This window comes from Dermacentor albipictus, chromosome 5, assembly GCF_038994185.2.
Source record: "Dermacentor albipictus isolate Rhodes 1998 colony chromosome 5, USDA_Dalb.pri_finalv2, whole genome shotgun sequence".
Lineage (NCBI taxonomy): Eukaryota > Metazoa > Arthropoda > Arachnida > Ixodida > Ixodidae > Dermacentor > Dermacentor albipictus.
This window is the reverse complement of record NC_091825.1, coordinates 32,274,316-32,299,882: the sequence shown is the minus strand read 5'-3', so window position 1 is coordinate 32,299,882 and position 25,567 is coordinate 32,274,316. Positions and strand designations below refer to the sequence as shown.

At 48.9% G+C, this 25,567-nt stretch overlaps 1 protein-coding gene across 1 annotated transcript in view; it reads right to left on the bottom strand.

Moving 5' to 3' along the window:
• Positions 1 to 247: 247 nt before the first annotated feature.
• The window catches only part of LOC135908101 (uncharacterized), a 79,847-nt gene continuing 54,527 nt past the window's right edge, over positions 248 to 25,567 (bottom strand). Inside the window, exons 3-5 of the mRNA XM_065439854.1 lie at positions 6,548 to 6,693; positions 4,533 to 4,665; positions 248 to 1,357 (exon numbers count right to left, since the gene is read on the bottom strand). Of these exons, the coding sequence (XP_065295926.1) occupies positions 1,099 to 1,357; positions 4,533 to 4,665; positions 6,548 to 6,693 (538 nt within the window). The 3' untranslated portion in view covers positions 248 to 1,098. The remainder of the gene's footprint in view (positions 1,358 to 4,532; positions 4,666 to 6,547; positions 6,694 to 25,567) is intronic.

The window sequence follows — 25,567 nt, the reverse complement described above, 5'->3', positions numbered from 1 at the left end:
TAAACCCATGCTGTCCGGCAGGTGCGACTCGCCAGTGCCTGAGCGACCGGCAGGAGCTATCCGTTATTCCTTTCGGAACGGGCAGCCTGCGGCTATTCAGAAGGAAATTCAGTTTTGTTCGCCATATTAATGCATCTTGAACGCGTACACGTCACTTTGACGAGGTGAGTTCTTGCGGTTTTGTGACGTCGCGTGACAGGCAAGTGAGGTGGGTCCAGCCCGAAAACTTGTGACCAATAGCCGGGGGCTAATGGCGAAAAGCGGTTGAATAAGAAATAACTATTTTTCTTTGTCCGGTCAAATCATGCATAATTAGTGTGTAGACGTCATATCAGATGGGGAGCTATCACGGTTTTCGTGACGTCACGTGACAGACAGGTGAAGTGAGGGTGGTCCAAAAACGTTTTTGACCAATCGCGGTTGGCTGATTGCAGAAATGGAATAGAAAAGTTTGGAATAGTTCGACGTTATAGCACCCCTGATTGCAGAATTTGAATAGAAAGGTTTGGAATAGCTTCACGTTATAGCACCCCAGGAACACTAGAAAATGCACGTTCAGGCTTTTTAAACCTTGTCACAGTAAAATGGTGCTATCGCATAAGGGGTAACTGAATCAAGCTTCTTATCACCCAGGTCATGCGAAGTTAAAAATACTGCAATTCGCTAGAAAATCGAGTAGGTAGCAAACGTAGTTTTCCCCTTTTTCATCCAATTTTGCAAATCCACGCATAAACGTCGTGCCGACCCAGCTACAATATTAAGTTGGCTTGGTCATTCAGGAAGTCTTTGTTAAACTGTTCAGTAATCTGTTTGGGTGGTGCAGTCGCCGGTGATCACTCTAGATGGCTCAGTAATCAAGGTGGCTGACCTTCCAAGGCTACCAATATGTCTTTATTTATTTGTGGACTTCTGATCTAATTTCCCTGAGATAATTTGTGCATTTAATTAACTATATGTAATAAACGCGCCGACGATCACCACGGCAATGTCCATCCTATATAGGAACGAGGATGCGCTACGTTTCTAGTGTGAGTGAGGTGCGTGTCGGTAATTATTGCCAGCAAGAATGCTTCATTGTGAAGTAAACGAAGCCACATGTTAGCTTCTACGGCCAACTGCGTTGGCAATCTCGATGAAAAGCTCCATGTAGCCGTCGAACTTGGGGTCTTTCGGGCCCAGCGCTGGCAACTTGGGCAGAACCTTGCAAGCCTCCGATCCCTTTCCGTAGTTTCCACACACCAGACTCAGTACCTCGCCGAACACCTGCTCCACCAGGTTGATCGTGAGTTCCTTGCCACCGACGTCCTCGCAAGGTGCCAATACTGACTCGAGGCAGCCCACCAATTCACCGTACGAGCTGCACAGAAGCGCAAAGAGGTTAGAGTCTCGAACATCCGGATGCGTCTCGGGCGAGTTAATCGATTGCTCAAATTTCTTCTAGTGGAAGCATTATCTAAAGACGTGTGAACAGAAGACGTGTTTTGCTGGGCATCAGCTGCACTGAAGCCACTGACACATCTTGTTTTACAATTGCAACGAAAACTCAGCTAGAATTGCCACAAACATATCTATTTCTTTATGCACTGACATATATTGAGAAAAGCTCACCCGTAGGAAAAGGAATGAAGACGTCGCGAAAAAATTCAAAAATCAATACATTACCAGCTAAAGAAGACATGATCGTGTAGACTGCATCATGTAAAGCATGTGAAGTGGTCAAATTGACGTAATATGCATGATTCCTAAATATACTAGCCTTATATGACTTTTAAAAAACACGTGAAGGGCGCAGTGACTAAATGTATAGCAAAGACTAACACAACATACTTATGTCCTTTAGGAATGTAGAACATAATGAAGAAAATGGAAGTTAAAGTGAACGAAAGAATAACTTCTCGCCGGTGGGTGCCGAACCTCCAACCTCCGCATTACGCGTGCGTTGCACTACCAATTGTGCTATGGCGACAGCTATCATTTCTTTCATTAATTTGACTATTTGTATTAACTAGATCTAGCTCCAGGATTGTTAGCCAGCGCCACTCAGAGCCAAGGTGGGCGCACGCGGAACACCCTCTTTCGGCCGGCGATTTTTTTTCTTGATCATTTCCTACATTTCAGTTTAAACCACAGTTAACTTCTCCCCTGCATTCCTTGGCGTCATTGTTTGCTGGCTTTATGTGAGCATTATTACCAAAATTGAGCCTCTCAGTTCCCCTTCTTCTCTCCTTTATTCATTGTAGGGGTCTTGAATCAGGCACCCTTGACGTCATTAGGTAGCATGCGAGGATTTATTAGCCATGTGCCTGCTCTCCTAAGATCACGTGGTACATGACGCCATCACGCAAAAAATGATGTTACACATCCGTCAACCATGGCTCGGAGTGGAGGTGCTTAATACTCCAAGTGCTAGATTTAGTAAACATAAGGACCCAAGTTATTAGACGAATTCTTAGCCATCGCCGTAGCGCGATTGGTGTTGCAAGACAAGCGTAATGCGGAGGTAGTGGGTTCGGCTTTCACCGGTGACAAATTATCTTTTCCTCGACTTTTATTCTCCTTTCCTTCATTACTTTCTACATTCCAATTCAAGCCAAGGTTAACTTCCCCGATGCTTTCCTTGGCGTCATTGTCTGTTGGCTTTACGTGGTCACAATTAACAAAGACGTACCCTCCGTACCCCTTCTTCTCTTGTTTTTTCTGCTTTAGGCCATACGAAAATTACATTTTACAGAATTCAGATGTTTATATAAATTTTCACAATTTCGTGCCCTATTTTTTTCGGTTAAAATTTTGACAAAATATTCTGAACTGTTCCAGGCCAGAAATAAAAATTCCTTTAGTATAAGATTTACCTGTCACCTTTAAGTGGAGCTTATCTGGCAGAAATCGGTACGGTGGTGTAGCATATTTCCTCGTTTCAGACGCATCTAACAGTAAAATTCTCTTTCGTAAAAGTACCTTAAGTGAAGGTCGTTCCCCTTCAAATCCCTATAGAAGTACTGGCAAGCATGAGATTTTACATAATAATACACTAGAATTACTTTTGTGCGAACCAGTTCTTCTTTCTTTTCACCGAAAATGTATGTTTTGTGACGTTGCCACGCATAAAGTGGTCCCGTGGGATCAGAAGAACGGGGTGTATTGGCACTAGCTCCGATTCATTCGGTCCCCAACTGCTCGTTCCTTGGCGCTATGTAGCGGCATAGCAGAGGTGACCGAGCTCCAGCGAAGCTTCCAAAAAACTATAAATACAGGTGTTCTTTGTGCCCAAACGACCATCACAAGCCACGACGTAGCGCGGTCGACTTCTAATTAATTTTGACCATCTGGAGTTGTTTATAGTGCAGCTAAGCCTACGCACAGGGACGTTCTTTTCGCAATTTCGAATAACTTTTGTAAAAGGTCGACGCGATAAGTGAGAAATTTCTTTCTTGCATCCATTAGATCGCCACTGTTTTTATGAGATCTAACAAACCTTCTTAAACTTGGTGCAATGGTTGGCCCAATAAATGTCTCCTTTCCTATGTATATAGGTAGGGTGGCCTGAGCGAAAGCGTCCTCTCGTTAGAGTGTATTAAAATAGCGTTTGCAAACAAACGTAAACGCATTACGTACGCAAAAAATACCATTGTTCTCCCTACCCATGCTGCGCACGTTATTGGGCTACTGTGGTTTACATAGGCTACGTTAAAGTACGATTATCCGGTGTATTCGACGTAAGTAATGTTTGAGTAGGCTAGAATATGGCGTTGTCAAACATGGCGACACCCATGGCTTTCTCTTCGGTAAGAATTCTGTTGATGGCTAAGCTCCCCCAATCGTTGATCGCCACTAATTGTTGAAATTAACTTTCAATTCCCGTATGCTCACATGAAACTTATGTTCTGAGCGCAGGGCACGTCTAATCCCGGAGATAGTACTGCGACTCTGGCGCCCGTAAGCCTAACCGAGATACGTCGGCATAGAAACGAAAGGGTGGTTCCTAATTAATTGTTTTGGCTTGGATATGTTTGACACGAGCACAAGATGGCGCCTTGTTTTTGAGCGTCTTCTTTCCGTTTGCGTCCCCCTACGTTAGGCTAGAAGTCTTGATGGAATTCACACAGTAGTGCACCGCAAAGATACTTGAGTATAACTTACGTGAGTCGTCAAGCGCTATTCAAGAACTCTCTAGTGTGACGTGCGGTCGCCTGCTATTCTTTCCATGATCCGTAATACTCTGCTCTTACTTTACATCAGAGCATGCAGTTCAATTGAGCAAATATTGTCTTTTCGTAGTTAGAATACTTTTCAATATTTGCACTCAGTGTTAATGCCAAGGTTGAGGACTGGGCGTGATGGTATAGCATATTAGAGGCTTGATTGCGCAACATTTGGACGACACACAGAGAAGAGAAACACGCACCACAGAGCGCTCTGTGGTGCGTGTTTCTTTTGTGTGTGTCGTCCAAATGTTGCCCAATCAAGCCTTCAGTATTAATGCACTTTTTCACAGCGCTTGCACCCCGTATAATTGCATACCCCACACTCACCAGCATGCGTAGTCGATCTTGTTCTTTGCGGGTGCCTTGACAACGGCCTTCTCAAGATTGCCATGGAGACCCTTCAAGCAGCCGTTGATCTTTGCTCCAATGGAATTCATGCAACCAATTGCCTTTTGGTATGCTGTGGACAGCATGACATATATTTGAGATTATGATGTGGCTCCTTGGTGGATGTGCACCTAAATAAATCTAAACAAAGTACGACTATGACCACAAATAAAAGGGTAGGCTGAACACCTGTATTACTTTTTTTCTTTCTAGCACTCTCGGTTAAATTGTATTTATTTGGAGTAGAAATAAGCGAGTGCACGGCAAAATGTTTCGCATGATCTGCAAGGTGGCGAGAGCGATATGCGCAGACAAGTTCATGAAGTTTTTATAGCGATAGGAATTATATAGGCACTCCATTTGCATGCTTTTCGTTACCGTGATGTTCCGTATAAAGTCCAAGGGTCATAACATCGTCGCCGCGCTCCGTATGCTGTGTGTGCGACTGAAAGCGTGCGAGGGTCAGCCGACGATGGTGGATCAATCTCGCGTGCGCAGGAGAGGAAAGCGGGTAGGAAGCGCGCCGTTTTCCGTCGCAAGCAATGCACCGGGGGAAAGGCAGGAAGGTGGACGGTTCTACTCTGGCGGCTGCTGCTTATGACGCGGCCGCGTGTGCCCTTTTTTGAAAGCCATCTGCGATGAGGACAGAGTGCGCCGAGTGCGCACTGTGTTCTCGCCGCTAGTTCGCGTTGAAGCGAGAGACAGCGCGAAGAACAATTTGCTCCCTGTTGCTGCGGTGCCTTATCACTCCAGCGTTTTGACAGCCAGTGTGCAAGGTTATCGAGTGAGATGTGTTCATGTTTGCATGTGCGCGCGTGACATTTTGCCCATTAATTTAGTTGGTAAGCGAATGTTTACAACTTTACACGGCCGATAAGACTACAATGCCTAGTTATTATAGCTATCTGCTAAATTGCTATCGCAATCGATGCTTCCCCTTTCGGGCGAACCTGCGACTTCATTATTCGGCGCCTGCATGAGCTACTTATATCAACCCTCAAGTAAATTGTATGTGCTCTTTAGAAATGTGGATTTACCACACATATTGTAATACGTCTTGTAGATGGCCAGATTTGTAGGATGGCTGTCATCGATGTGTATGAACCTTACGCCTATCATCTTTCTCACCATAGCTTTGCCATAGCTCCTTGCGTTATTGTTAGCTTTACGTCCTCACTGTTTGTTAACCTGCCACTTAGACGCCAATACAATGGCACTAGTATGATTATATTTGTTTTCATTCGCATTTTCGCGCATATTCACAGGTTCCACGAAAATATTCTTACAAATAATTTACGCCAATAAAAGTGAATTTTTCATTCTTCATGAACAGATCCAGTATGTATGCGCAGTAGTGCAATTTGCTGAATTTGTGTTATCTATAAAATATATTGACCAACTTGTACCTTAAACGAATTGTCGCCTCTAGCACGATCACAACTTTTGTGTAAGCAAATCGATATATCTAGACACAGAAAAAGTAGTCGTAATATGTATATAGGTCGTGAATAGTGTGTATAGTACCTGTAAGTACACAGCTTCAGAATGCTATTTTTGAAGCGTTATCATAAAGATAGGGTGGGGTTTCGAGCCAGAGTTATCGCGTGATGCACATAGCATCACCTAGTGGCAGCAGTCTCGTCACATATGTGTGACACACAAGTTCACGTCTAGATGGAACGCAGGTTAGCAGATACTAAATAACGCGCAAAAGCTATCATGTTTCTGATGTCATTTACCGGTAATTTATATGACGCCACTAAAAAAAAAAATGTTTCATTTAGGACGGGCTTTCCAGGTGATCTCGTCTGAAGCGTACTAGTGTTTCGTGTCATTGTTACGGGTTACCCCGTTTTGGGGAGAATCCGGATTTATGCGGCAGCGAGTACAGTGCATAAAAATTGCATACCGAAGTGGTGCACTTACAGTGATAACACTTCAAAATGCTTCCTTACCTTCGTAGTGCTTAGAACCGACAGTGCAGGTGGCGTCAACGTTGTCCTGGAATGCATCTAGGGCCAGCAGTGACGCAGCCTTCGACACCCCTTGAAGACACTCTCTCACAAACTGTTTGTTGCACTCAACCTCCCGTTTGTGTTTCCTCAAAGAAATAAAACAGGAAAGAGCAGAAATACAAACGAGCCACTCGTTAGCCTTTCTTGCGTGGTATGTTACTTGTACGAGAGTATATCATACAATTCTGCAGCCTGGATAAAACACTGTAATATATTCTATATTTGACTACATAATCGAATTTGGAGAACAGTTTCTGTTAACTTATTAAGACTTGAACACAACGGTTCAGCATGCTTCCTTCTAAGAAACGTTTGCACCATTTGGGGCTTATTTTCTCTCTAAACAGTTACCGCCAGCTGCCTTGTTAGCCTTTCCTTTGTTTTAAACTCTGCGCCCGCCTCTTTCATGTAAAAAATCGCATGCGCGTTATCAGCGCGACATAGATTTATTCACAGGAAAGTAGCAAGCGAAGAGTTTTCAAGAAAGGAAACGGAAGCAAGATGGACGACGAATATTATTTTGGGACAAAGTACTCCGCGAAGCGCGTAAACTTTTTTAGGGTTCAGTAGAGGCCGCAAAATTGCCTTAAAATAGCGTGGTACAAATAATTAGGCGTATTTTTGGTGACAAATAATTGAAGCCTATGATTATCACAGATGAAGTGGCTATGACCGCTGAACTCAATGAAATAAAGAAATTTCCCATTGTATTTTCTAGCTGCTGTTTTCTAGTTGCCAGCGACGGGCACCGCGGCTTTACTCGTTTCCTTGACGCATAGCTTTCGTTATGCGTTGCCGGAGAAAACACAGTGGAAGAGTTTTCTTCTTTGCAGAAAATTTTATGAGCGAACAACTGGAAAGTACTGGGTCTCAAGCTACGAGATAAACTCACTAAGTGAGAACTGAATATACTTGCCTCGCGGTCGAAGAAAAAGTGAAACAGACGATGTAATCATGCTTTTAAACTTACGCTCAGTATTCAACCGTTCACACTATTTCAGCTTATGTTAGAAAGGGGTGGGGACATGGAAACCGGTGCTATTGGTTTAAAGTCAACACTTTTCTCGCACACAAGATTAAGATCGCCTTTGCAATCGAACACTGCCGCACTTTCACCTCAGGCTAAGCAATCAACTATTTACTGAACGCACTGACGTTGTAGCTCGCAATAAGGGCTGTGGGGATCGCACGCGCATCCCGATATCTCCGGAGCGGCCACGTGGTTATCACGCGATAATCACGTGCTCGCTCGCGGAGGGTAGCGGGGAGAGGGCACCTTCGCCGCTCCCGCTGCTCTTCGCGCCTGGCCGCGACGCTGCAGCCAAGGCACCCCGTTCCCTCCTTTCCCTTTCTTGGAACCGGGGAGACTCCTCTCCGTCGCTCGGGGAGAAGCGCTATTCCCCCGATGCATCTTTTTCTCACGGTGGAAGAGCTTGCGAAAGGCCGCATCTCAATTCAGCCGCTGAGACCGCCGCACGCCGTCCCCCTGTTGCGCCCGGCCTTTGTGTGCGACTCACCGCTCCAGGGCCCGAGCGCGGATCCACTTTGGGTGAGCTGAACTCTTATCAGCCTCTTTTGTGGTTCCCACATTGTGCGGTTTGTTTCACCCCAGACGTGCGCAATGCTCCGCCGCTGTGGTTTTGTTTTGTGTTGTGTTTGTGTGTGTTGTGGCTGTTGTTGTCTGTTGGAATCATTGTACTCTAAGGTGAATAAACACCTTAGGTCGAGACTCACCCTGTCTCCCCTGGCCTGAACCCGCCGTGGTCGCAACTCACTGCGAACCGCGGGTTAGGGGTCACAGCTCTGACTGCTAGGGCTGCTGCGAAAGTGCCAGCGAGCGACTGCCGCTCCATCGGCGCTGTGCGATCCAGAGAAGGGTCAGGTGCGCAAGCGCGAGCCTGAGTAATACCCCTATAGGGCATAAGCGGAGAATACGCAATATTGTATGCATTGCCTTGGATACCAGCCAATATAAATTTTTTGTGTGGGTGTGTGCGCTTACTGGAGAGTGAATACCGTCCCGAGTTTGACTGTGCAGTAAGGTGTCATGGCGCCATCTCGATGGGGGCGAAAAGCAGAAGAGCTGATTTTCAGCTTGCCTGAAAAATAATTAGTCCATCAAATTGGTCTGAAACTACTCAGTGCAGCCTGCAGGCGCTCCGTATCTATAGCAGAAGAGAGCAGTGTTTGTACATACATCCAACCTCCAAAGCGCAAATGCTGACTGCACCAACGCGTGTATGCACAAATTGTCGTCCATCCGGCCAAACATTTCCCGCCATACAGAAGTCGTTAGGAATCAACTGAAGTGCTCTTCAGTGGCTCCCTAAAGTTATCTTTTCGTGTACAAAAGAACAATTTAGTTGGCGAGCTCTTCATTGCCGATTAAGATGTATGCAGCACTTCTGAATGAAAAAAAAAGAACTTGCAATGGCATGGTATACTACTGTATATGATTCTTGATTGTCGGCGAATCTTTTATTTAGTTCCAGTTGAATATACTGTTACGAAAGATGTTTATTTACAGGGTGAAACGAAATCGAGGAGGAAGCCACAGGCAAGGCCCAGCCGGCGCAGAGTACCCCGAGATAATGCGCACCCTACTTCTTCTTTCTCTGCTTCAGTAGCGCAGTGCTGCGACATTTTCCCCGGGGGTGGACGAAGCTCGCTGAGCAAGTTAAAGGAACCTGTGATGCTACTGCTTCAGTGTGGCCACGTGAACAGCTTGTGTCGCGCACGAACGCCGATTACTTGCCATCACCTTTGCGACGACATAGTTCACATCACTCAAGCGACTGAGTAGACGGAATGGTCCCGTGTAAGTGGCAAGAAACTTGCGGCACAATCCCTTTTTGCGTACAGGTGTAAACAACCAAACCTAGTCACCGGGAGTAAAGCTGACGAGGATATGCCGCGAATCATAGCGAATCTTGCTGTTGCCTTGCGAGGACAACGACGTCAGATGCGCCAGTCGACGTGCTTCCTCAGCACGACAAAGAGCTTGGGCAATGGAAGGATCTTCTTGAGACGATAAAGGTAGAAGAGTGTCCAGGAAGCTCTGGGGAGCACGTGCGTACGGCGAAAAGAACGGCGCATATCCTGCAACTTCGTGCTTGGCACTATTGTACGCGTACGTTACAAAAGGTAAGACGGCGTCCCAATTCTTGTGGTCAGCCGCGACACATATTGATAACACGTTGGTAAGGGTTCGATTCATCTGCTCCGTGAGGCCATTGGTTTACGGGTGGCAAGTGGAATGACGATATGCTGAACCTAAAAGTTGTTGAATGATGTAGGCAGTGAATTGCCGTCCACGGTCGCCGATGACCAAGCCGTGGAGCCGTGATGGAGTATGACCTGATGCAACAAAAATGAAGAAACATCTGCTGCAGTGCCAGATCGAATTGCTGCAGCTTCTGTGCAGCGAGAAAGGTAATCTACGCATACTATAATCCAGTGGTAGCCAGCTGACCTCTTGGGGAGCGGGCCGAGCAAGTCTATGCCGACTTTTTCAAAGGGTAATGTCGATGGCCTAACTGGTTGCAAATAGCATGCTGGATCCGTCGTCGTTCACTTGTGGCGCTGGCAAACAGTACAGCTGGCGACACGCTGTTTCATTGTTTTCCAGAGCTAGGGCCAGAAAAATCTGGCGATGTCGATGTAGTGTGTGCGCAAAGCCAAGTTGCCCGGAAGTGATATCGTCATGCATGGAACGAAGGACAACAGGGCGCAGGTTTTCGGGCACAACTAAAAGCAATGGAGGACCACCAGTCAAGTAATTTTTTTTGTATAGCAAACCATTACGAAAAGTAAACGGTGTTGTTCCTGCGGTCTCACGTGCAGCTGCTCATAGGGATTTCAAGGTAGGGTCACAACGTTGCTCACTCTCGAAGGTACCAGGCCTGGAAAGTTAGAAGAGGTGGAAACTAGGTAGTCATCGAAGTCATCATCGTCAGCTTTAGTTTGCGGCGAAGGGAGACGGGATAGGCAATCAGCATCCGTGTGACACCGTCCGCACTTGCAGTTAACGGAAAAGCTGTACTCTTGAAGGCACAAAGCCCAGCGGACCAACCGGCTAGATGGGTCACGCAGCCCAACGAGCCAACTGAGTGAATGATGGTCAGTCTCTATCGTGAATGCGCGGCCGTGTAGATACGGACGGAGCTTTTGAAGGGCGAAGATGACTGCTAGACACTCGAGTTTAGTAATGGTGTGGTTTTTCTCCACTTTTGTAAATGTCTGACTAGCATAAGCAATGACATGCTAACGGCCATCGCAGATCTGAACAAGCACAGCGCCAACACGCCCACCGCTGGCATCAGTATGCAGCTCAATTGACACCTCCGGATCAAAGTGCCGCAGAACCGGTCCATAATTCAACAAAAATTTCAGCTGTAGTCGCGCCGACTCGCAGTTAGCAGTCCACAAGTATGGGGTGCCTTTGTGAAGGACAGACGTGAGGCGAGAGGCAAGCTGCACGAAGTTCTTGATAAAGCGCCGGAAATATGAGCAAAGGCCCAAAAAGCTTCGCAGGTCTTTCATCGTGTGTGGTTGTTGGAAGTCGCGAACTGCTGCTATTCATTCAGGGTCTGGTCGTAGGCCGTCTTCGTCGACCAGAAAACCTATTAAGAGGGCTTGAGGCTCACCGAAATTACATTTGTTCGAGTTTAAAATAAGGCCGGCTTGCTGGATAGAGTCAAGAACGACCGACAGGTGCTGATTGTGCTCCTGAAATGTCCGGCCGTAGATAAGGACGTCGTCTAAACAGCACATGCAAATTTCCCACTTCAGCTTACGGATCACGGTATCCATAAATCAGTAGAATGTCGCTGGAGCGTTGCATAAGCCAAAAGGCATAGCGTGGAATTCAGAGAGACCATCAGGTGTCACGAAGACCGTCTTTTTCTTGTTTGAGGGGTGCATGGGAATTCGCCAATATACTTACCGTCAATAAATAGAAGAGAAATACGACGCGGAGTGGAGGCAGTCGACGGCGTCGTCTATTTGTGGTAGAGGGTACATGTCTTTCTTTGTGACAGTGTTTAGGTGGCGATAGTCCACACAGAATCTCCATGAGTTGTCTTTCTTTGACTAGGATCACAGGAGCAGCCCAGGGGCTACATCATTCCTGGATCACTCTTTTCCGCAACATTTCTTTGACCTGCTCGGCGATGGCTTTTCTCTCTGAAGGTGAAACTCGATAAGGCTTCTGACTAATTGGCGTCGCTTGCCCTGTATGGATACGGTGTTGCATACCAGACGCCGGTGGTGTATTGGACACTCGTTGGTCTTGAGCAACATCGAACATTAGCGAGCGAGCACTCCTTGAAGCAGACACTGCTCACTAGAAGACGGCGACTTTTTAATCATGCGCCTAAAGTCAGCCGAATTATCATGGCTGCAATCAGGGTTGCATCTTTTCTGGCAGTTGACACTTCGAGAGTTCCGACGCTGACAAGGGCTTGTTCGGCAAAATTTGCCAGCTTAAGTCCTAGTGGCAATGTTATGGATTTGGTTGAAACGTTCGCTGTCCACAAACGAGTACAACCATCAGTCATGACAAGGAGGGAGCGAGGAACTATCACATTTTTCTTCAGCGCGTTGTTATAATCGGGCTCGGCTAAACCACAACAAGAACCCGTACGAGGACGAGAAGTGTTGACAGGTACAAACACTGCAGTCTGAGGGGGCAAACGCACATTTTGCGACACGGAGAGAACGTCCGTGGCATCACTGGTGTTATCTGCAATTGAAGTTCGCGCGTCGCGGCGAGGAGAAATCGCGCCAGTGACACAATCCAAACTTGCCCCCAACTCACGTAAGAAATCAATTCCTAAAATAATGTCATGCGTTCCGCGTGCAAGTCCAGTAAATTCACTTCAAAATGTCTGGTCCCCTATCATAACTGAAACAGAACAGACCCCAAGTAGGCCTAACATTTCCCCGCCAACTCTGCGAAAGGTAGCATACTGATCCCAACAAAACATAACTTTTGTGCAAGACAATTTTTGAAGGACAGGCTCATAATAGAAACTGCAGCCCGGTATCAAATAAAGCAACAGCACTCACATTGTCAACTGAAACATACACTTTTTTTAAAACAATTTTGCACAAGGGGGTCTTGATGAAGATGAATATATTTCGGCACCCGCCGTGGTTGCTCAGTGGCTGTGGTGTTGGGCTCCTGAGCACGAGGTCGCGGGATTGAATCCCGGCCATGGCAGCCGCATATCTCATGGAGACGAAAACACCCGTGTACTTAGATTTAGGTGCACTTTAAAGAACCCCAGGTGGTCAAAGTTTCCGATGTCCTCCACTACGGCGTGCCTCATTATCAGAAAGTGGTTTTGGCACGTAAAACTTCATAATTTTTCATATATTGCGGCCTCACTCCCGGCGGTCGCACCAGCTAGTCTTCAAGCGGTGGCGGTGATAACGAGCGACGACGAAGTTACGGAGAGCGCGGTTGTCGGGTCGGTGTCGGTGGGAGGCTGCGCTCAGAAACAGGAGAGTCACTGCGGTTCGCGCGTCCCTGCTGCAGCCGTTGGAAGGAACTGGGATACGGTCAGGGCTCGTCAGCGGGCACGCAGGGTGTATGAGCACTAAATCGTGGAGCACGCTGCCGACGGTGGTGGCAATACCTAGCAATGTGTCCAGGCACGCCGCAGTTGCACCGAATGCGGGAGTCGCGGCTTGTCGCGGGTGGCACCGGTGACATGGGTGTCACAAGTAGAAACGAATCTCAGGCTGGTTGTAGGAGAAAAGGCCACCCGGAAAAATCATTGTGGTGCACCTTGCCGGCGTCCCAGACTTGTAGGTTGCTGTGGCAAGTTGCTGTTCTCCGGACGATCAGCATAGGTCCTGCGAGGCTCTCGGTAACTGCCACTGGTGGGATTTGGTGGTAACTGGGGGCATTGCCAAAGATGATAACTGTTCCCTTTCCCCTCACGGCTGGCGAAATAAAATATCGATGAACCTGGAACCACTGTCGTAACACGCGACCACGCAGCCCCTAACAATGGCGGCATCTGCCATGCAGAGAGAATGGCCCAAGCGGAGAAGTCGGAGGGCAGTGCGCGTGCGTAATGGCCACCAGACGAACGGGCAGGGTTCTTGCCAGGGCTACGCAAACAAAGTGATTACCGATTTCGAAGTATTGTAAGTTTTACTGACATCAACACCAACAACTGCCGGCACTCCGTGCTGTCATATCTCCATTTCGCTAGCCGACAGGGGAAGGGGAACAGTTACCATCTTTGCCTGTGCCTCTACCCGGTTGTCAGGCTAAACACCGCACGCAACAGCCGCGTCACATCATGGAGGATTTTTGCACCGATCCTCACTCTCTTGCACGCGTAATCATGGGAACGACATATAAAAATTGGGGTCGGATATCTCGGAGCACAGACACGTCAGAAGAGTTCTTCCAAGTGAAACTGTTTAGAAACAGGACTGCCTCTAACTTTTAAATACAAACATACCCCCTTACTGTAGTCAAGAAAACTTAATTAATTTTAGTTAATTGGGCTGCTGATAGAGATAAATACAATCGCACTTTGTGTCCGCCTGGCTGCATGGCTTATTTGCACAGGTGGTCTTCGCGTGCCTCCCAGTGCCTAATTTTAAGAAAACCCCAGTGCTTCATTTGGAATACCCGGTATATTGAAATGAGACACCATAAGTGTATTGGATTCCACAAGCTATCTCTTAAACTCTGTTAGGTGTCTGGGACATGAGGTGTCTCAGTTTAATCAAACGCCAATATGTCTAATCAGTCAGTCTAATCAAATTATCCAAGATGGAAAATTGGGCGAGTTGGTGCACATTCATGGTAATCAATACATCAATTAAATTAAACGTATTCGCTTGGCCTGTGGAGGTAATCTTTACGTACGTGCTTTTTGTAGATGTGCCATGAGCTGCGTTAACAGTCCCTGGATATGCTTGATGTACAGTACCTGATGACAGCTGATACTTTTTTTCTTTACGTTTTCCCTTGATAGCCTGATGCATACGTGTTGGTTGTTTGTTCAAGAAATCTTGAGATGCGTCTCAGAGCTTGTGATCCACCACCCTTGTATTTTTTTTGCTGTACCTATAATCACGAAGAACTTGTTGGACTTGTGTGACATCCCGTTACACAGCATCCGTTCAAGGCTCCACATGAACAACTTCGTTGGCGTGCACGTGATTCATTAACGGGCTATTTTCATTCGCAAGCGCCGTCGTCCTTGGTGGTGCTTTGAAGTGCAGGCTTAAAGTTGTGCGTGCTAAATAAAGCAAGGCAGCTGCTAGGTATCATCGCATAATTTTTTTGCGAGAAAAATACAGATTTTTTTTTCCATTTGGGATATCATTCTCTACCACGCCATCAATTCATCAAAAAATCGGTTCAAGCAAGAAAGGATGGTGTTGCATTTGCTTTTAATTTTGCAGCCTGCCTAAGTCATTAGGATACCTGAGTGAATGGCCAGTGCTGCAAACTAGCGGCTTGCTTCTCTTCCATTTGTTTCCTTGGATAGCGAAGAGGTCAGTGTTTATATATTAATCTGGCGCAGCATATGAGTATGTCGTGAGGCTTGAGGACAAATTTAAACAAGCAATAGATGCTATTTTAAACCATCATAGTGTTACAAGTGAATCATTCTCCAATGTCGCCGAGGGGATCGGCGTTCCACCATTATGTAGCTCAGGCAGCAAACGTAAATTTCTGCAGCTCTATGTCCACCTTAGACTTCCTTGGAATTTGCAGTTTAAAAACCGGGAGTTAAGCTTGTCAAACGCAGCTAGATCTGCTGCCAAAAGAAAACTGAAGAAGCTGCAGTAGGCAATTGCCAGGGTGTTTGCAAAACTAAGCGTAACACTGCCTTTCTTCTTTGCTTCAATGACTCGTTGTTCTCGTTTTCCTTTTCTTAACGAGCTTCCCAGCTGTGTCAAATTATTCCATTTGTGTCAAGTATAATGTTTTTTTCTGCAAATGCCAGCTTTTTCCTTCCTCGTTCTTGTTCAAGATGATTCTTCCTCCTCATCGAAAGGTCGAGCGATTCTTTTTATGTTGCGTCTGACTTCCTGTTTTTGGCCATGAGTGCATACAGAGCAGACTGCATGCTTCCTACTTGAATCCAAGATTTCTCATCCCCATATTGAATTGCTAGTCTCGTTTAGAATTGCTTTCCTTGCTTGAAAGCGTGGATTTTTGTCAGGTACACTGAAGCGATTGCCGAGTTTCGCTGCGATGCTGTCCTTCTTGGTCATGGTTACCGTGCTACGTTTCTTGGATGTGGCAGCCTGATCAGCTGCATCGGGCAGCTGTTTCTCCAGGCAAGCACCTGCTCCTCAAGTCCGCACAGCGACATGGACTTCGAAATTACATGCACTGTGGGGAAATTGTGCCTCTGGCCTTTTTCGGCCGTGATCTGGCATGAACGGAGACCAGGGGCGTTACTAAACTTTTCTATTACAATTCTGCAGTCTACCCGCCACAATTGGTCAAACTTTTTTGGACCAACCCCACTTCACCTGTCTATCACGCGACGTCACGATACTCGCTATAGCTTCCCACCTGATATGACATGCACGCACTGATTGTGCATGACTGGATCGAACAAAAGAAAAATAGTTATTTCTGGTTCGACGCCTTTTCGCCACTAGACCTCGGTTATTGGTCAAAAACTTTAGGGCTGCACCCACTTCACCTGCCTGCCACGTGGAGTCACGGAACCAGGAGAACTCATCGTGTCAAAGTACGCGTTAAAGATGCATGGTGTGGTAAAGATGCACCAGGAGTGTGTGGTTAGAATAATGCCGCGAAGCTTCCTTTTGTTTGTTTTATCATTCTTAAAGCAGCCGGCTCGCCGCATTTCCAGTTTTTCTGTGACGAGAGATGCGACCAGGTTTATCTCGATTGATCCGAGCCATGCGCGACTACGTCGGGTTCCAGAATTTTGTCGTTGTCTTTAGCATGTCTTCTCGACGTTTCCTTGCGGCTTTGAGCTCGGCCGAGAGCGGCGGGCATCCTGTCCATCCATGACAGCCGAGCACGTTTGCTGCTATCGCCGCCGCGAAGTTGCGGAGTTCTTAGTAGGCGCAAGCCAGCCTAATGAAGTGTTGCTTTTAGGAGCCTCAACTCAACGTCAACTGGTTGCTGATTCGTAGCAATAGACACGATTGAAGCCTACAGCATGTTATGCACATTATAAGCTCTTACGCCCGACTGCACCGAAAGGCGTTCCTTTATACAGTAGTCAATCTAGTCAAGTAATTCATCGGTTTCAGCATGCCAGTTGGCCAGCGCAGACTTAGTTGCACAGTAGTCATGTCCTCTGACATCTACGCATACAAGCATACGCTATTTTATTTCTGTACGCAAGAAACGCTTATGATTGCCAGTAAATGGGCAAGATCTTTATACACCTGAATTTGCTGGCGCAAACGCATGCTAAACAAGAATACCGGCCGACGCTCCATTGTCCGCCATATCTGCCCTCGCCCCAATATGGCAGTCACAAAGCAGTGTCTCCACCCTGTACGGCGGCGCGTTATATCGAGGCACCCTATGTTGTCTGGTTGAGCAGCAATCACCGCAATCACCGCCGCTTTGCGGAAACTACGGACCTTTTCTGCACGAGATGTCGTGGTGCTGACGGATTCCAAGTTAGCATTACAGAGATTACATCGGGGCCTACCTCTAGAGAAATTTACAAGGCAGTCTCTGGCACTGATTGACGACCTAACGAGCAAAGGATTTAACATAAGGTTTCAGTGGATTCCATCACACGTAGGAATTGATGGAAACGAGGAAGCTGACGCCCTTGTCCGCCTAGCGCTGACATGTGTCCCAAAAGTGAAAGCTCCAAAAGCTTTTCAAAACCCTAAGGGAGCAAACCGCGTTCACTTTAGAGAGATGCACAAGAATCCACACGAATCCTGTGTGACTCAGGGATTTACACGCGAACAAGCGACGCTTTTATACCGCATCAGGACCGACTCCGCGTACACACCAGCTTGGTTATTCAAGACTGGGCTTCGCGCTTCCCCACTCTGTGTTTTCTGTGGCGACATTGGCTACATCGAACATTTCATTTCGCTATGCCCACAGTTTGACACAGAAAGAAAAGCGGTTATCGACAACCTACAAAAGAGCGGTCTTACGGACAGGACCTTTGAAGACGTCGCTTTCCCCGGAGGGCCCACGGCATTCAGGAAGAGAGCGCGCCGACTGCTGATAGCCTTCCTGCGAGACACGGGGCTCATCGACACCAGGTGACACACCCCTGATCTCAACTCGAAGGAGGATCAGGCGGAACAATTGCCGGCTATGTATGCCAGGCTAACCTCGCGTGCTTCAACATCATCACCACCACCACCACCACCACGACCACCACCACCGCTGCTTATTTTCGTAGCGCTTTGGAAAATACAGTTCTTCGCTAAAGCTGGTTCTTTGTTCTATGTACAAGTCTCTCTCCGACTTCGCAATGGAGCGGCCACGCATAGTTTAATATCCGGAGGAGCAGCTGGCCTACAAGCAACAGCGCCGATAGTAGGAGCGGGAAAGACCTCGTTGGCGTCGCTCCGATGCCTCGGCAGAAGATCAGGCCCGCGATGCGGCAATATCCGGCGACCCGTGCGACCGAGCTAGTTCGCGAAGCGAAGCAAAAGCGGCAACGTTATGCTGCCAACGCCCAGCAAGATTGCCAGCAGTGACGTCGGACCGAGGATCCGGTGGTGCGGGCCCGCGAGGCAGAGCATCAACAGCGTTGATATTGACACGTGTACTTATCTTTATCGGGCAACCACGTTTCGCCGCTTAACAACTGTAATCGCAGAGCGAGGGACGCGCCTGCATGTATCCGACGTTTCTGGAAAGTTATCGACGCTTCTATCCGCGTGTCTGTTGTCGCCGAACCTTGTGTTATCAGATTTCATCGCGTGACACGAATTGTGTAGAACTTTGTGGAAGACACGCGGGTCCCATCAGTTAATCTGGAATATTCGACGACTGATCTATAAAAGCCGACGCGCTTGACCGCCTGATCAGTTTTTCGACGATCGCCGAGCGTGTTCGCCGCTATCGTTGTGCTATAAGTGTAGCCTGTTTTGTGGGCACAGGTTCGCCCAATAAAAGTTAGTTTTGTCGTTCACAGTACTGCTACTGTGTTATTCACCGTCACGACCACGTGACATTTGGTGGAGGTGCTTGTCCGTTCATGTACCGAACGCCCCCGCAAAGCCGCGATCCAAGCCCGAAGCCCGAGGACAAAACCAACGTCGCCCAAGACCAGCGAGCTAGCCGCCGGCTGCAAGGACTGCCCCCAGAGCACGGACTCCTACCTGACACGAGCAGGAAGATTGCCACCAAGTCCTCCCCAATGGCAGCCCCAGCATCCCCCGTCGTGCTGCAGCAGCCCAGGGAGCCCCCCACGTTCCGCGGTTGAACATTCGAGGACCCGGAAACCTGGCTCGAGACGTACGAGAGGGTCGCTGCATTTAACAGCTGGAACAGCGATGACAAACTGCGACATGTCTTCTTCGCATTGGAAGACGCTGCCAGGACGTGGTTCGAGAACAGAAAAGCCACGTTAACGACCTGGGACCTTTTCCGAAGCGGCTTCCTGCATACATTCACAAGCGTCGTACGACGAGAACGAGCCCAAGCACTACTGGAAACCCGAGTGCAGCTGCCCAACGAGACCACCACGATTTTTACAGAAGAAATGCGCCGCCTATTCCGCCACGCCGACCCGGAAATGTCCGAGGAAAAGAAAGTCCGGCTACTAATGCGTGGTGTTAAGGAGGAACTTTTCGCCGGTATGGTACGAACCCCACCGAAGACTGTCGACGAGTTTCTTCGCGAGGCCACTAGCATCGAGAAGACACTCGAGATGCGAAACCGGCAATTCGACCGCCGCACCAACGCTACAAACTATGCCGGAGTTCAATCACTGGCCTCCGAAGACCTGCGCGAGGCTATCAGGGCAGTCGTACGAGAGGAGCTTCAGAAGATCTTCCCGTCGTCGCAGCCTCAAGTGGCCTCGATCGCTCACATCATCAAAGATGAGGTTCAGCGGTCGCTTGGAGTTCCGGAGGTGCAACCTCACTTACCGCAACCCCAACCCGAAGCGATGACCTACGCCGCCGTCGTACGCCGTCAAGGCCCTCCTCAGCGACCACGCCAGGGCCCTGCAACGACGCAATTCCGTCGTCCGCCGCCGCCGCCGACAGCGCGCCCACCCGTCGCCCAGCGGAGCTACCCGAGGAAGACCGACGTTTGGCGCGCTCCTGACCACCGCCCGCTCTGCTACCACTGCGGGGAAGCGGGTCACGTCTACCGACGATGTCCATACCGGGAAATGCGACTGCGAGGTTTCGCCGTCAACGCTCCGCGCCCGCAGCAAGGTGAACGCCCTCGCGATATCGCTGGCTACCTCGCGGCTACTCAGTGGAGCTCTCGACGACCGTCGCGTTCACCATCACCAGGCCGCTACCTGTCGCCGCAGCGCCGACCATACACTGGCCCAGCCCGGGGCCGGTCAGGGAGCCCGTATCCGGAAAACTAAAAGCAGCTACCGATGGAGGTGCGGTTGCTGTTCGTCGAACTGACGAAGATCCTCCGCCGCCGACGAGGACGACGAAGAAACCATCTCGACGACCTAATGATGACACGCCGCCGTCCCGACGAAGTCAGGTAGCCAAGACTACACCGACGAAAGCCGACTTTACGAGGCGACGTTCGAGCTTCAGTTCAACACGACGCAGCCGTGATCCGACGCCGAGACCTAACTGTAACGCAAGAAAAAGAACCACCGACCTCGACGTGCTTCTCAACGGCCACGCAGTCACCGCCTTAGTAGACACAGGAGCCGATTACTCCGTCATGAGTGGATCCATCGCCGCCCAGTTGAGGAAAGTTAAGACTGCATGGGAAGGCCCTCAAATACGCACCGCTGGAGGACACCTGATTACGCCGACTGGGATCTGCACGGCAAGAATTACCATTCACGACCGGACTTACCCTGTCACCTTCGTTATCCTCCAACAGTGTTCACGAGACGTCATTCTCGGCATGGACTTCCTCAACCAACACGGCGCAGTCATCGACCTGAAGTCGAAGTCAATAACTCTGTCGGAAGACCATGCGATACCATCGGAGAACCCTCGTAGTCACCACGCCTTCAGTGTGCTCGAAGATCAAGTGAGCATCCCGCCTCGCTCCAGCGTTGTTATTTCCGTCGGCACCGAAACACCCGCTGACGTAGAAGGTGTCATCGAAGGCGACCAACGTCTACTGCTAGACCGTGAAATTTGCGTCGCAAGAGGGATCGCTCGACTGCACGGAGGAAACACGAAAGTGTTGCTGACAAACTTCAGCCAGGAGTTCAAGCACATCAACAAGGGTACGACGATCGCATACATCGAGGAAATTCTGGAAAACAGCCAAGGGTTTGTCCTCTCGGATTCCGCCGCACCTACCCCGACGACCATGGTTGCCGAACCAGACTACGACATTAATCCAAGTCTCCCCGTGATTAAGCAACAGCAGCTCAGAAGTCTGCTCCGGCGATACAAAAGCTGCTTTTCGACGTCATCGAGGCTTCGACAAACAGCAGTCGCCAAGCATCGCATAATAACCGAGGAGTACGCTCGACCACTTCGCCAGAGCCCTTACCGAGTTTCGCCGCGAGAACGTGAAGCTATAAGAGAACAAGTCGACGAAATGCTGCGCGACGACATCATCCAGCCGTCGAAAAGCCCGTGGGCATCCCCTGTTGTCCTGGTGAAGAAAAAGGACGGAACCCTCCGTTTCTGCGTCGATTATCGTCGTCTGAACAAGATCACGAAGAAAGACGTATACCCTCTCCCACGTATAGACGACGCATTGGATCGGCTCTGCAACGCTAAATACTTCTCGTCGATGGACCTCAAGTCTGGCTATTGGCAAATAGAAGTCGACGAAAGGGATCGTGAAAAGACCGCCTTCATCACCCCAGACGGCCTCTACGAGTTCAAGGTTATGCCATTCGGACTGTGCTCGGCGCCTGCAACGTTACAGCGCGTGATGGACACGGTTTTAGCAGGATTGAAGTGGCAGACCTGTCTCGTTTACTTGGATGACGTCGTTGTATTCGCCGAAAGTTTTGACGATCACTTTAGGCGGCTTGCCACAGTACTAGAGGCCATCAAGTCATCAGGGCTCACTCTGAAGCCAGAAAAGTGCCGCTTCGCTTACGATGAGCTTCTATTCCTAGGCCACGTCATCAGCAAATCTGGAGTACGCCCCGACCCGCAGAAAACAGCTGCCATCGCAAAGTTCCCGCAGCCCACCGACAAGAAGGCAGTGCGTAGATTTCTTGGCATGTGTGCCTACTACAGGCGATTTGTCAAGGACTTTTCACGCATCGCTGAGCCGCTGACACAGCTAACTAAATGTGACGTCGAGTTCAAGTGGGAAACGCCACAGGCCGACGCATTTCAAGAACTCAAACGACGCATGCAGTCGCCGCCCGTACTTGCGCACTTGGACGAGCACGCCGATACCGAAATACACACTGACGCCAGTAGCCTAGGCCTCGGTGCCGTCCTAGTCCAGAGAAAAGATGGACATGAACACGTGATAGCTTACGCTAGCCGATCATTGTCAAAAGCAGAAGGCAATTATTCTACAACCGAAAAGGAATGCCTCGCCATCGTTTGGGCCACAGCGAAATTTCGCCCTTACCTATATGGCAGGCCATTCAAGGTGGTCAGCGATCATCACGCGTTGTGTTGGCTAGCTAACCTAAAAGACCCTTCAGGACGGCTGGCACGGTGGAGCCTCAGGCTACAAGAATACGACATCACTGTAACTTACAAGTCCGGACGAAAACACTCAGATGCCGATTGCCTATCCCGCGCTCCCATTGACCCGCCGCCGCAAGATGACGAGGATGACGACGCCTTCCTTGGAATAATGAGCGCGGAAGACTTCGCCGAACAGCAACGAGGAGACTCGGAGCTTAAAGCCCTAGTCGAGTATTTGGAAGGGCACACCGACGTTGTCCCAAGGGCATTTAAGCGTGGATTATCTTCGTTCACGCTTCACAACAACCTGCTCGTGAAGAAGAACTTCTCGCCAGTCCGCGCCAGCTACCTTCTTGTTGTACCGTCAGCGCTGCGTCCAGAAATACTGCACGCCCTACACGATGATCCAACCGCTGGGCACCTCGGATTCTCCCGGACGCTGTCGAGAATACAGGAAAAGTATTACTGGCCGCGCCTAACCGCCGATGTCGCCCGTTACGTCAAGACATGCCGCGACTGTCAGCGACGCAAGACACCGCCGACAAGACCAGCGGGATTACTACAGCCGATCCAGCCTCCTTACCGACCTTTTCAGCAGATCGGGATGGACTTGTTGGGACCGTTTCCGACATCAGCTTCCGGAAATAAGTGGATTGTCGTGGCGACGGACTATCTCACCCGCTTCGCTGAAACTAAAGCTCTACCGAAAGGCAGCGCAGCCGAAGTGGCTAAATTTTTAGTCGAGAACATCCTGTTGCGACATGGTGCTCCAGAAGTCCTCATCACCGACAGAGGAACGGCTTTTACAGCAGAGCTCACCCAAGCCATTCTGCAGTACAGCCAGACAAGCCACAGGAGGACAACTGCCTACCATCCGCAGACGAATGGTCTCACGCAGCGCCTGAACAAGACCCTCGCCGACATGCTAGCAATGTACGTCGACGTCGAAAACAAGACGTGGGACGCCGTCCTGCCGTACGTAACCTTTGCGTACAACACGGCGGTGCAGGAAACAACACAGATCACGCCGTTTAAGCTGGTTTACGGCAGGAACCCGACGACGACGCTTGACGCCATGCTGCCGCACGTAACTGACGAAGAGAATGTTGACGTCGCTAGCTATCTCCAGCGCGCCGAAGAAGCCCGACAACTCGCCCGCCTACGGATCAAAAACCAGCAGCGTACGGACAGCCGACACTACAACCTCCGACGACGCTTCGTCCACTGTAAACAGAAAAACACCCAGATGGGCGTTTTTTGCTTGTCCTCTAGCGCATTCCCTTTTGTACATCTTTTTCCTCCCATTGAATGGGCGTACGATAAAACTCCCATTGACATGGGCATTAATTGGGCACACAACGGGGGTACCGTAATACGCCCACTTCACCCCCTTCACCCCCATTTGACGGGGAGGTACAATGGGAGTTTTGTGAAGGAATTAAAGGCATTTTAGTTTAGGCGCGGCAAGCACGTAGCGAAATGCTTGGTGGCGCGGGTCCCGCGCTTACGCAGCACCAGACGGAACGCCGCAGGCCGAAATGTCGAACGCCGGCGATCAAGGCTCAAGGGAACTCGTTCGTCCGTGAGCTGCCACACGAGCAGGCGTCGCACCTGCTCGGAGCGAACGCCGGCGTCCGACACTGTGGCCTCCGGTATTCCGTCTGCTGCTGCATAGGCGCGGCGTACCGCCACGAAGCATTTCGCCGCGGGCTCGCCGCACGTGGTCCAATCGACGGCACACGGCCACCGCTGAATCGACCAAGTCACGCGCACACGTGGTCCAATGGTGAATGAACCCGTCACCGCCCGTCTTCACTTTTTCCTTTCGCTGATCACAGAGCCCCTCGTTGCAAAGCTTTTATACAATCGTCCTATCGAAAATGCTAGTTACCGGAAGTGCCTCCGAGGCCAGCAAACGCCTTCGAGAGCAGTTGCTACTTGCTGAAAGGAAAAATGCACGAGACACACATTGACAGCAAAAGAAAATTTATTAAACACCAAATGTAAGAAATATATGTTCACTTTCGGGCCCAAAAGAAAGCAAATTTCTGCCCCAGTAAAATAATTGTCTTGATTTTAAAAAAGAATACTGTACATAGTAAGCATGCATGCCAGTTACTAGTATTCTGCATGTCCTAACACAATGAAATTAGCAAATGAAAGAAATGCTAAAAAATCTTATCTCGTTTCATACTGAACTGTAACTACATAGCCATGTGTTTGAACTGTTACTTTGCACTGACACTCCACACTTTTGCACAGACTATATATTGAGCTTGCTTGACTAACAGTAAAACTCCGTTTGGGCCTAGTTGGTACATAATTCTCAACTTAAACTTACAGCACAAACACCTAAGACGGACCACAAAAGGCAGATACGGCACACACTGGCGCTAACTGACAACTTCTTTATTTCTTTGTCATCGATGCATATATAAACCCTAGGCCACACAACCGCACAGACTACATTACAGAGATCTACCAAATTACCGCATAAGCAAACGTAGGAAGTCAAATTCAGATGGGTGCAGGGACAAAGATATGTCACTGATGCAATTATCGCCTTGCCTTTTTATGTGGTAGGCCTCTAAGGCAAGCTGCGCATGCTCATTCTTGCTTTTGCCAAGAATCGATGTCCTATCAAGTCATGTCTCACAATTGTTGTAAGGGTTTGCATGCGCAACAAGGTGCACTCCTCTAACTACATTCTTGTTTACTTTTTTGCGCATGTTTCCTGTGTGGTCCCTTAATTACATAAGGTCATCTATCAACTCAAGGGAGTTGCTTGCAGGCATAGTGTTCCTTTGGCTTTTTCTTCGCCGAACAAGCTTTTAAAGCTATGCTCACGCACCTGCGGAGAGCAGAGGAGGAGGCCAAATTCGGCATAGTGCTTCATACGTGTCGCGCGCTGTCGGCGTGGTTTACACCATTCCACTCTCATGTGGTAAGATATAGCTTGGCTAGATAGGGCATTGTGTCAATGAGCTACTCAGGGAACATGCGCAAAAAGTAAACAAAAATGTAGATAGAGCAGCGCACCTTGGTGCGTATATAAACTCTTGCAACAATTGTGAGGCACAACTTGACGGAACGTCGATTCTAGGCAAAAGCAAGAATGAGCATGCGCGGCTTACCATAGAGGCCTCCCACATAAAAAGGCAAGGCGATAATTGCATCAGT